This window comes from Osmerus eperlanus, chromosome 6 (genome assembly GCF_963692335.1).
Source record: "Osmerus eperlanus chromosome 6, fOsmEpe2.1, whole genome shotgun sequence".
NCBI classification, from domain to species: Eukaryota; Metazoa; Chordata; class Actinopteri; order Osmeriformes; family Osmeridae; genus Osmerus; species Osmerus eperlanus.
In genome coordinates, this window is record NC_085023.1 from 16,157,053 (window position 1) to 16,169,740 (window position 12,688).

Genomic DNA, 12,688 nt, shown 5'->3' on the forward strand with positions numbered 1-12,688 from the left:
CTGAACCTCCATAGTCTGTGATTGTTATAAAACATAACATCTCTATTCTGTCTGGTACAACTGTTTTAATACACAGTTCTTTTAAAAGGCTTAGACTAGGCTTAACCAGAGATTGCAAGGGGAGGGGGGAGGGAGAGAGAGAGACACAGAGAGAGACACAGAGAGAGACACAGAGAGAGATTCAGGGTTGGGGAAGAGAGAGATGGAGGGAAGGAGAGAGAAATGTCTCTGTGTGTTGGCCAGTGTTCACCAGTGATGTAACTGGCCCCTCGACCGACTGGGTAGCAACTACTTCTGTCTCTCAGTCCCACACACGTGTTGATCTGCACAGAGATGCAAACCTCATGCATCCAACGCTCGCGCTCCAGTATTAAGTCCATGCACTCATCATCTCCATCGTCACATTCATTGTCAATGTCAAAATCATCGTCACCATCTCCATTCTCGGCCATTCTCAGCATTTGATCTTGACGTGAGGACAGGTCAGTGGTCCCTCTTCTGTAAGGTTTGTAGCAGGAATGAAAGACAGGACTGCAGCCTTCAGGCTACTCTTGGATGGAGCTCAGAGGCTTTTCTATTTACGGCCTGACTGGAGAGTTGAAACCCTACTTTGTGGCTGTGTTTCTTGGAAATAAGGCTGCCATTTGAGAAAGAGGGGGAGAATGAGAAAGAGAGATGGGGAGAAGGAAAGAGAGAGATATTTCTGCCTGTGGTGGTGGTGGCGGTTGTGTAGATGATTGGCGCTGCTGTAGAACTGTGTTGACTATCTGAGGATTACTCAATGCTGGACTCCTACTGTGAGAGCTGGCTAAATCAGTCCCCTCTGTACAGAAGCAGCACACTACTGCTCCTGGGCAGGGCCCTGAACAAGGCGAAATAATTAACGGATCTCTCTATAGACAACCAGATGAATGGAGGAGAAGGGCGAAGTATAGAAATGATGCTGGATCTCAGGAGGGTGTTTGACAGTGATGCGTACTGTGTGACTGAATGTAGAACATCTCAGGGCTTTAAGGTATTTTTTTTATGTCAGTGGAGCGGAGACTCTACTCCAACCAATAAAATAATGATCACTGAGTTTCAAAGCTTTTAGCTAACCGTCTTGCCAAATGCCCTGGAGTTTGTGTTGCACAACTCTCTCTCTCTCTCCATATACACACATCACCCATCACTTCAGTCAAGCATTCAAATTTGATTTAAAGCCCTTTAGACTACCGATCAGAAACAAGTGGTTAGCCAAATGTAGAAAATGGAATCATGGGTTATTTCATTATACATTTTCCTCTGAGTGTCATTGAAGCAAAGTCACTGAGAAGAATTGGTACATGCAGATAACGTGGGTAGGATACAGTCGAGACCTTACCGACCACCAAAATGTGGGGTATGTTTGCTAAGTGATTCTGTTTGTTGGCTGAAATTGATAGGAGATGGGATATTTGTTATAGGAGCTGTAAGAGGGGAAAAGGGAAGACTAGTTGAGTTATTGGAGATTATATAGAGAGGAAGCCAGAGGGAACTGCGTTTCATGTCTCTGAATAAATATTTCTCACAAATTCTCTGTTTTGCGACACTGTCAAGGATTAGGCCGTGGCACATCAGAGTGCACTCAGCAACTAATCATTTTTACTGTGGAAGATTTGAGTGTCTTCTCTAGCCTGTCACTTATAATTTGAATGTCAACTGTCACACACCCATTTGTGGAGTGTTGTTACTCTTAAGTCGGATTTGAAAACTCGTGTTTTGAGGGAAACTGCGTCTACTGTTGTGAGCACGGCACAAACCGACGCTTGACAAAAGTGAGTGGAGAGTGCCAGTTTGGTGAGGCACGTGTGGAAATGTGCATTTTAAGGCAATTAGGACGTGGTAGTAAATCAAGCACTTGGCTTTTCCCTGAGGAAACATTTCCATGGTTATAGTTTGTTGCCTAGCAATTTGTTGAGTTTATTTTGACATACTATGAGCAATGCTGTCACATGAGTTTGAATAGCCCAAATGTGCCTGTATGTCTCATTGAGAGAAAAAGGTTGTCCTTCTCACACACTCCTCTCTCTCTGTCTTTCTCTCTCCCTTCGACACACACACATACAGTACACACACACACACAAACACAGACAATCTCAGTCAAGTTACCTCTACCCCTCTCCCCCCCCCCCCGCCCCCCAGTGAAGTCATCCTTTCCAACATTGACGTTGGTGTGTCCGGCATCTGGGAGTGCCAGTTGACCAGTTCCCGTGGCAACAAGTCCCGCCAGATGGAGATAGTGGTGTTGGAGACATCAGCCCAGTACTGCCCTGTGGAGAGGGTCATCAGCAACAAGGGAGACTTCAGGTGCAGTACATAATGTCATTCTTATTTGTAATGCTTAGCTTAGGTTATTCTCAGTTCTCAGTTGATTATGAAGTATTGTTATAAGTATAGCAGCTAATAGTTAGGATTTACATGATTTGTAATAGGCTTAGATTATTGTTAAAGGTTTAAATAGACCGCTAGGGGTTGTCGAGAGGAGCAGGACGAAACAAATCCAATGTACCAATGTACCTTCGCTCGTACTTGTTCCATGGCACATGGTTGGCAAGAAAACTTGAAGAAATGAAGGGTTCAGTTCAGGTGAAGGCCAAGTGACTAGGTCAAATACCGGAAGATGTTTGAATTGAAGACAAATTGTTTGTCAGCGGAAGGCAAATTATTAGATGTCTGAACTCTGCCTGTTCCTGTCCCCAGACAGGAAATTAGATGAGATAACACAGAAATAAAATGAAAAAAGAAAATGAAAATTATGGGCTAAGACTTATGCGCTGTAAGGCTACCAATGCCCATAAGTACAACTGTGCGGCGTATCAATCTACTAGATTCAAATAAACACCCACGTGTAATATCTATACTGCTGCTCTGTAAAACAGGGCGGGGACCTCTCACTTTTTCTACCCACGCTCTCTCTCTCTCTCTCTTCATTGAGAGGTTCCATTGTAGTCTCTCGTTCTCTCGTCTCTCTTTCTTCCGCTCTGTCTCTTTCTCTCCCACTCGCTCTCCCTGCCGCTCACTTTGTCTCCGGTGTTGTCGTGTACGTTCCAGCATGGCTGCTGTACTTTACAGCCCACTTCCAGTGCAGCAAGCGGAGAGCCTTTGTTTCTGCCCAGCAGGGATGTAATGGGCTGGAAAATGAGCCCCCTTTTTTGTTGGGAGGAAATTAGTGCCATTCATTACTAAGTAGCCGCTACTACAATGACAAGGAGAGAGGAAGGAGAGGATAGAGAAGAGAGAGGACAGGTTCTACTCTACTTCAGATTGTTTCTTTGTCCCTCTGCTTTTACCAAAATGAAGACCAGTATGACAGTGCTGGGATTAAACACCCTATTATCGAGCTGGTTTGTACTTAACCAGCTCACACTGGTGTGTAGAGAAGCTCTGGCTATGCGACAAGGAGTAATTGTACTGCTGTCATAATGTGCCGTGGACCTGGCTAAGTGTCCTATTGACAAGGCTGGCGGGGTTCTATCTCATGACAGGTGGCCAAAGACCTTGGCGGGAATCCTAGCCTTTCTGCCCTGTGCCCCCCCCGCCTTTGGCTCTGCCCCCCACCCGCAGGGCGTCGTCCCTCCCCACCCCAACCAGAGGGAGAAGAAGGCCTGGCGCCGCTGTGACCGGGAGGGAAGGTGGGCCGAGGACGATTACACCCAGTGCCCGTATGCCAGCGAGGTGACCCGTGTGCTCCATGAGCTCACCCAGGTATGCCCAGTGCCAGCTTTCCATCTCGCCAACAATCGAAACAATTTAACTGTCAGTACCAGTCAGGGCCTTAAAACTGTAGGCTGTATGGATGTTGTAGTCTATTTCAATCCCACAGATGTAAATGGCCTTAGCAGTTCTGCTCTTCAATCGGAATTGTGTCGACATTACTTTATATTAACAGCTATAGATGAACTGGAGCAGTGAATGCCATGGCCCTACGTTTGCACACGAAAGTCTAATCCTGTTGTAACTCAATGACCCGGACCTCTTGCAGATGCCCATCAACGCCACCAATGCCCAGCCCTTAGCCCAGCAACTGGTGGCCTTCACCAGCAGGGCGGCAGACTTCACCCATGTGATGGACGTGATCTTCGTCACACACCTGGTGGAGCGGCTCACGCGATTAGTGGACCAACGCAAAGACGTACGACCACACACGCGTGACAACGAGCCCCCACTCACGTACACGCTGTGACCCATGCACGAACGCACGCACCCCCCCGCTCTGCTCTCACAATGTGTTTGACCGCACATTCTCAATCCGAGCAAAGGCACTATAAAGTAACCCAAAGTGTTTCCTCTGCACTGGCTGTTTTTAGTCCAATGAAAGGCCTGTCTGGAGGACGGTCTCTCTTAGTGCGGCTCTCTGGCTCGCCTCTCTGACTCCAGCTCGCAGTGCTCGACCTCATCTAGTGCTAATTTCTCCACATGTCATCAGTGCAGCAATCTAACAACATACAATTTAGGGGGAGTGATACATATTGTTAGCTGCTATTTCTGTCCGGGCATTATTCATGCCTGCGAGTCCTGAGCACTTTGTTTTTGTAAAACAGTGATTTGATGTTTCCAGAGGAGTGGAGGAGTGCAGGAGTAAACTGCAGGCTTTCCTGTGCCATTCAGAGTTTATAGGCTGCTTCAATAGATCAGATGCTCCTGGCTGTCACTGGGCCGTGGAATCAGACGTAAGTCTACGGTGGACTATGAAAAACATGTTAGCCAACTGCTGGCTGTTAGCCCTCCATTGATCGTGAAGGAGAGCTGTAGGTTTTCTCTTTAACCGCTCCCGTTCTCATCCTGTGGCTTTCCCATTCCCCCGTGCTTGTGCTGAGGATGTAGTTGAATGACCACTACAGGGATAGGGATTAATGGCCCTTGGCTAACAGGAGAAATACAGCTCCATTGGTTTCAAGGTACACACTGGGTTTGGCCCTGAAGAAGATGTCAGCGTGTGTGTGAGGAGTGTTTGCCTTTGACAGGAAGGAGGTTTCTCCGAGCTCAAAGCCTCATACAGCACCAGGTCAGACAGGGGTGACTGTGGAAGACATATAACATAATTAATCCCCCCAGCTGTGCCATCAATACATGCCCTCCCATCAAGGAACATTGGAATAGAAGCTGAAACTGATGCAAATAGTTCAACTGTCATCCCAAGGAAGTGATTAGGTTCCATTCTAACCGTTAATCTAAATTAAATCTTTCTATAATGAATTAAGTCACCATCGCCACCCTCATAACTCTGACATGGGATTGTAAATGTGTCTTCTGTAGTGCGCATGATATATGATAATGACGGATGTGCGTCTGTGAATATATGTGTGTGTGTGTGTGTGTGTGGCGTGTGTGTGTGCAGCTGGGGGACTACATCTCCGACATCGCCAGTAACATGATGCTGGTGGAGGAGCATGTTTTGTGGATGGCCCAAACCGAGGCCCGAGCCTGCACGCGCATTGTGCAGTGTGTGGAGCGCATCGCCGACCAAGCCCTCAACACCGACACCCGGGCCATATCCAAGGTACTCGGTCACACCACACTACAAGCACATCAGACACGGGTCATTTGCACAACTGGTCAAAGGTTGATTGTCCTATTTAAGTCATTGGAGATATGAGCTAAACACACAACATCGTTTTTTAGTTTTTTACTTTTAGCTTAGCATAATGAGTTACTTTTATCCTGAAAGAGAGCCAACTTTCTCTTGCTTCGTCTTCCAACCACTTCCTATTCTGTCTCTCTCTCCCTCCCTCCACCTTGCTTTGGTCTCTATAGGTGTCTGCTAACATAGCCCTGGAGGCCTTCCTTATCAGGCCGTCTAACTTCCTGGGTCTGTCCTGCACGGCTGTCCAGCGCCCCCCCCGAGCCCCTCTCCCTCGGGGGGCGGTCCGGCACAGGGCTGGCGAGGACCCCGTCGGAGACGCCCTGCTAAACTTCAAATGTCACACGGTCAACAGCAGCACCGGTCCCCACGCCAACCCGCTGACAAAGGTACAGTAAAGGTTTAAACACCTCCGTGTGGGACATGATCTCACCGCCAGAGTGACAGTGGAGACGAAAGGGAACTTTTTGAGCTCTAGACCAAGCTTGATCTGTGCCAGGTAAAACTGTCCCTCTTCCTCTCTCTCCTGTTGGCGGGACAGCAGCTTGCTTAAGACCGAAGTCCTGTCCTGCAGACTGCTGTTCGGCTCCAGGGGACAGTTGGTCGCCTTTGGGTCGCTGGAGTCCATTAGTCTCCCAGATGTGACGTCCTGTTGTGGCGCGCTGGCACACCGTCCATCACCTGGCGATAGGATGGACTGCAGAGGGGGGTGGGTGCTATTTGGGAGTCAGTGAATGTAGGCCACTCCCCCGTGATGGATACGGCGTCCTTGTGTCCCTGTCACTTTAAATCAGGCCGCGCCTGGTCATGCCTCCGGTTCAGAGCTGTCTCCAAATGACAAACGCCACCTCAGTGGACACTCTTCAGCCTGCATATGCAGACAGGAGCAACACAGTCTGCTCCCCTGGCATTGAGCTGGCATTGTTCGGCGATATTTCAACAGTTACACCCTCCAGCTATTGTGCGGGGTGTGTCTGGTGCGTGTGCGCGTTTGTGTTTTTTTTCCCCTTTCCGTTTAAATGATGCATGTGTGTGTGTGTGCGTGCGCGTTTGTGAAAGAGACCAGGACCCTGTTGTTCCCACTCTATTGCTTTCGAGAGAGAAAGTACTTTCCTTCCTGTGTTCTCATCTACTGCAGCTACTTTTTGACAGACATTTACGGGTGTAGAGAGAGAGATTTCGTTTTTTGCGAGTAATTACTGTGAACCTGATGTACTTCTGCCCGATGCTAGTGAAGCAGCATGTTTGTGGGCCGGATGGAAGTGATGGAGAGGGACTGCACAACAACGCAGGGGCCACCGAGGGTTGGGATGAGGCCGCCGCCAGATCTTTCTCTCTCTCTCTATGATTCTCTCCCTTTCCCTTTCTCCCTCCGCTTCTCTCTCTCTTTCTCCTAACTGGCGTTTCCTAAGCCCTGGCACTGTGGTCGTCCTCGCTCGGCGAGTATAAGCCTCCAACGTGGCAGCGCGTATGGGAAGGCCCCCCAATTACTGGCTGTCTGGCAAGGCCTCTCTCGTCTCCTCACCTCACCTCATCCCACCTAACCTCTCTTGCTGACAGTGGTGGTATAGGAATAGAATGCCCTCACACACAGAACTAACTAGGGACAACGTTTTCAGGTCGGCAATCGCTATTATTTGGGCTCTGGATGTTTTAAGAAACCAAATTTAGATCTAGAATATATAGACACATCGTAAAAAAAAAAAACATACAGTTGCATACAACTTGTATGATACAAGCACTGACAGAAAGTCACAAACAAGAAAGTTATTTTCTGAGGCATATAACAAATGGCTGGGGCTGCAGTACTGCTTCTGGCTACACCACCTCCTGGTGGTGGGAGGGTGGATGTGGGGGTGATGAAGGACCTTGCTGACATCTTGCAGCACAAGGCCCACTGAAAGCAATTAAAAATCGAAGCCCCAGTTTACCTCCCTGGTTGTGTGTTTCTGTGTGGGGTTTTTGTGTGCACACAAACATCTTTCAAATAATCATGGAGCTACAAACACTCATTATACTCTCTGCCTACCCTCCTTCTCTGAAGAGACCAAGTCTGTGTTGATGTAAGACGGGGAAGACTTCTACAAAATGTCCTTCCCTTCTCCCAGCTCCTTCTCTGGAGTCTGTCCCCTGGGTTAGAGCTGAGGAGCTGAAGCCCAGTGCTTCTACCTCGGCTGTTCTATAGTCGCTCTGTCTGATCTTTGTCTTTCTCTGGCACTAGCCCAGGTCTGTTTAGCACTGTGCCAGGTTAAACTGGACTAACACACACAGCATATGGGCCATGCTGGGCCCACGACACCCGCAGCCAAACAGTGGCATTACTTCAGTCTCTCCTCTTCACACACATACCACACAAACACAAACACAAGAACACCCACACACACACACAGGCAGGCAAGTGCTCATGTGCACCCACGCACACAGGCGTCCGCTCACACACGGGTGTGCTCACACACACACACACACACACACACACTGCATGTGCCAGACCTCAGACACCATATCCAACCACTCACTTTGGTTCTGAAATGTCTGGCTGCAGTAGCTAATTGGATTGGTTAAGTCTGAAATAGCAGGACTTTGGTTTGCAAGCTCCCTCAAAATAATTTCACTCAAAGGCCGCACACAACTCGCATATTCCCTCGAACAATACCGTGGTGCTTAGTTAGTTTTGCCACTCATTCTTCAAACAGCATGTCTAATAGCCGGATAGCAGGTGCATCACACTCTCTGCCAGCCATGGATAGTTCCCTCAGACCTTCTGTGTACACACATACTATACAGAGTTGTCTCCATTCCACAGGCTCATTGATTCTGGTCAGTGTCATTACTGATTGTCTCACGTGTACTGGGAACATGACTGTACTGGAGTGGACTGTAGGATCCCAAGGCTGAGGTGCGTCTGATCATAGCAGTATGATTTTAAGAGCTTTGAAATATTCAAAACTGCCTACGCTCCTGAAATAATGCCGTTCTTAATGCGGAATTCGATTCAAAATTGAGGTGTTATAAGTCGATCAGAAACCAAAAAGTGAAGACTGCACGATTCTGGTTCATGTGATGCTGTTTGCTAAGAACTTACTTCCCAGCTAGCACCTCTCTGTCCCAGCCTCCCCGGTGGTGCCAGACCTCTTTTCCTGGTCCTGCACGAGTGTGGAGCGGTTCTGAATGATGCTGGATGTCCAGTGCTGGGCCCTGCAGGTGTAGGGATTTGGTGCTGCCACCACAACAGCAGCACACTCCCCGGTCCCAGACACCAACGCTGTGCCACCCAGACAAATCAAAACATGACCCACTTTTCCCGTGTTCTATAGCAGAAATAAAAAATAAAATCGACCTATTCTCTTGCGTATGGCTGCGAAAATAGCTGGATGTTGTTTTGTTACGTGAGCACTTAAGGACTACATACCGACACCTATGTTGTTTGTCGAGGCCAGTGAAAGTATTAACCAAGCCACTTCAATGGGTATCTGTGAAGGCCTGTTTGCAAAGCATGTTGACCTGTGTCTGCTGAGAGAGAGACAGGGGAAGCCATGTACATTCACAACACAGGACGCGGATGTGATCCGTCCGGATCCAGGGTGTGTTTTATGTGTAGATGTATGTGCGTTTGCTGTCTCGTCCTGTGTCCAGCACAACATATACAATCGTTTTCTCTCCCTCCAGAAAAGCATCCGCTTCCTAGTGTTGCTATTTAGAACACAGGCCAGTGATGCTGCAGTGAGAGGCCCTGAATGCTAAACGCATTTCAGAGCACTGAGAGAGAGAGGAGGGGGTGAGAGGGAGAGGGGGAGAAAGGGAGCAGATGGAATTCAGAAAGAATGAAAAAAGGTTGGAAGGACAGGAGAAAGCGACAGATTAAAAAAAAAAAAAAAAAGGGTCAGGGGGATTGATAGGCAGACGGAGAGATGGTGCGAGAGAGTGAGAGACAGAGAGAGATTAACAGGAAAGGGGGAGGGGGGTGGAGATTGAGGAAGTAGAGGAGCTCTATAGATGGATAGAAATCTGGGGCCTTGGGGAGATCCGTCCGTTTCCGCCGAATGAAGGACAGAGGAAATGTGCTTTCCTCTGTGTCGGAAGGACGAGGGGGAAACATGGACGTAGGAGAGGAAGGCAGAGCATCTAGGGCAGAGTATTGTCCAGGGTGGAGTGACCAAGTTGTCCCTCTATCACATTCTGGAGTACCTGAGAGGGGGGCACCCTGGCCCCCAGGGGAGCACTTGCCCTTTTTGGATTCTGGATTTTTCCACGATCCTCTATCTAACCCATCCCACCCCTTCCCTGGTGGAGGCAGGGGGGTGGATGTCATCGCTGACACGTTGCTGATTCACGGTCAGATCTGTCACGGAGGCAGATGTTGTTGATGCCCTTGGCTGGCAGTCAGTCACAAAAGGTCGACTTTGGTGACACACACTCCTTGAACGTTGATCTCGTAGGAGGCTGTGTAAAGACGCGTGCAGACCCTGCGCCGTGCGCTCAAATCACCTCAGTCATGAGCTGCTGTCCACATCTGGGACTGAAAATGATCTAAAGACGTTTGTCACATTCCCGCCTTTTGTGGCACATTTCACCCTTGACCTCAGTAATGGAGAAGTATAAAGTAGTTGACCCACGGCACTTTTCTATGTGGCAGAGGCTAATGTAACCTTCTACCTTCCCTCCTTCCAAAGTCTTTATCTCTTTTCCTCCCTCCGTCTTTCTCTCCGCCTGCCTGTCCTATCTCTCGTTTTCTCTCCTATAAATGGCTAAAAGCACCATTTTGGGCCAGTTGGCTGGGGCTCTGTCCCTGGTGCTAGTTTATCTGCCCTGTCCTGCTTTATCTACCACCAATTGCTACTGGCCTACAAATCACAGCTCTCTCTCTGTCTCTCTGTCTCTCTCTCTCTCTCTCTCTCTCTCTCTCTCTCTCTCTGTCTCTGTCTCTGTCTCTGTCTCTGTCTCTGTCTCTCTCTATCTCTGTCTCTGTCTTTGTTTCTCTCTCTCTCTCTGTCTCTGTTTCTCTCTCTCTCTCTCTCTCTCTCTCTCTCTCTCTCTCTCTCTCTCTCTCTCTCTCTCTCTCTCTGTCTCTGTTTCTCTCTCTCTCTCTCTCTCTCTCTCTCTCTCTCTCTCCCTTCCTCTCCTCTCTCCACCCTCTGTCCTTGCAGCCGTCTTCAAGCTGGGGAACAGTTGGAGTGGCTGTCTCAGTCTGTCTCTTTTTTCTTTTCCTAGTTTCACCTCCCCCCCCCCCCCCTTTTCTGCTTCTGTTTATGCTCTGCAAGCTGACGGCCGCCTCATGCATTCCTTCTCTGGCTATGTGGGGTAATTACAGTTTTTCTCGATTGGTTACACACATTTTCTGAATGCATACCTCATACTCTCAGAACTCTACACACAAATCAAAAAAACACACACACAATGGGCAAAACCCCTCACTTCTCCTGCAAAATTAAACTTTACATTCAAAACAATGTTATTTCATCTCAAAATTGTATTTTGTTTTCAAATGACAAACACAAACCATCATATGAATAGACATTTATAAGAACCATTTGAACACTGATGTGCTCAATGTAAAACACTATGATGAATGGAAAACACTTCTTCATTCATCATAGTGAGTTAGGCCTTTTTTTGTTCAGTGTTACACTTACTACCTACAGTACATACATAAGTGTGTTGTAAAATATTGGAGAATATTGTTTTTATACTCAGAACACATAAATACACGGTAACAAATATATTTTACGTATTTTTCCCAGAAAAACTATGTACACAGTGTACATCCCAACCAACACAAAGTTGCACATACAGTGCTCTACATACAAAACAACATAATCATTTACTGTATAGTGTACACAGTTACATTATTATTATTTTTCTTTGTATTTGCCGTAATGTTACGGCGTTATTTTCTAGGACCATGTTCATGATTTCAGTTTCCTGTTCAGGAGACAGAAGATGTTCCTGACCACCTTGTGTTGGTAATCTTTCAGTTCTGCCAAACAAATAGTAAAATACTGTAAATACTGTGTAGGAATACATTTCCCAAATACTTGAAACATACTTTATTTTTACAGTCCTACAGAACAGTCCACAGGCAATACTGTACTACTGTACTCATTGAGTACTGTATTCATATGCAGTAGGCCTACTGCAATTTTGTAGTGAGAGTAGATTTCTTACCTATTCTCATTTCGGAAAGTCTGGATGATGGATGCTACAGTGTACCTGCTCAAATTTGGCTGTACTCTTTGCCCAGCCTCCTTCATTGTTAGACCATGGTTGACTACATGGTCAACCAAAGCGGCTCGGATCTCATCAGAGATTATGGTCCTTGGCCTTCCTCATCCTCGTCCTCCCCGTCCTCCTCCTCTTACTCTCACTCCTCTGCCTCTGCCTCTGTTTCCAATGTTGGCATCCATTGCTCAAAAACAGAAGAGGTCACTTGTTGCCCTTTTATGCTAAAGCTCTGATTGCTAATTGTAAAACTGTGTGACAGGTGTTTGTCCTTGCGATGAGTCAGAGTGCGTATTTGAATGGCAGTGTGTTCCTTGTGAAAACAAAAGATTTTCTTCATGAAAATTGTGCCAAATGCAGAGAATTGTGTGTAGTGTTTTGAAAAAAGTGTGTTTTAGAACTGCAATTTGAGTGTAAAGCAGGAATTGTGCTTGTAGTTTAGCAGAATTGGTTCATGGGGTTGGTGCATGAGTTACATGTTGTGGTCATTGTGTCTCAAGTATCAGTATTTGTGTGTAAACAATTGAGAAAAACTGTAAAGTGAAATTAACAAAGAATTAAGTTCTAAAAGAACAGGCTGTTGTGGGTCATTGGGAGTAGCGCAAACATGCGGCACAGCCACACGTGAACGGACACACACACACACACACACAAGTGCAGCAACAAACGATCACAACACCACATGTACCGTACGCAGGGACACACACTTCTGCGCACGCAAATGATGAAACACACACACGTTCACTCATTTCTCCCATCCATTGTGGCTATTTAATGTTACCACGGCAGTCTCTTGATATTTCCTTTGAAATGCCTTTCTCTTTTCCCAGCGTTGTTTCTCTATTTTCTCACTCTCTACATCTACCTCGG

At 47.2% G+C, this 12,688-nt stretch overlaps 1 protein-coding gene across 1 annotated transcript in view; it reads left to right on the forward strand.

Moving 5' to 3' along the window:
• Positions 1 to 12,688, forward strand: part of LOC134022400 (adhesion G protein-coupled receptor A3) — an 81,422-nt gene that overhangs the window by 26,520 nt on the left and 42,214 nt on the right. The window contains exons 8-12 of the mRNA XM_062463884.1: positions 2,164 to 2,328; positions 3,507 to 3,726; positions 4,004 to 4,153; positions 5,360 to 5,521; positions 5,776 to 5,991. Of these exons, the coding sequence (XP_062319868.1) occupies positions 2,164 to 2,328; positions 3,507 to 3,726; positions 4,004 to 4,153; positions 5,360 to 5,521; positions 5,776 to 5,991 (913 nt within the window). The remainder of the gene's footprint in view (positions 1 to 2,163; positions 2,329 to 3,506; positions 3,727 to 4,003; positions 4,154 to 5,359; positions 5,522 to 5,775; positions 5,992 to 12,688) is intronic.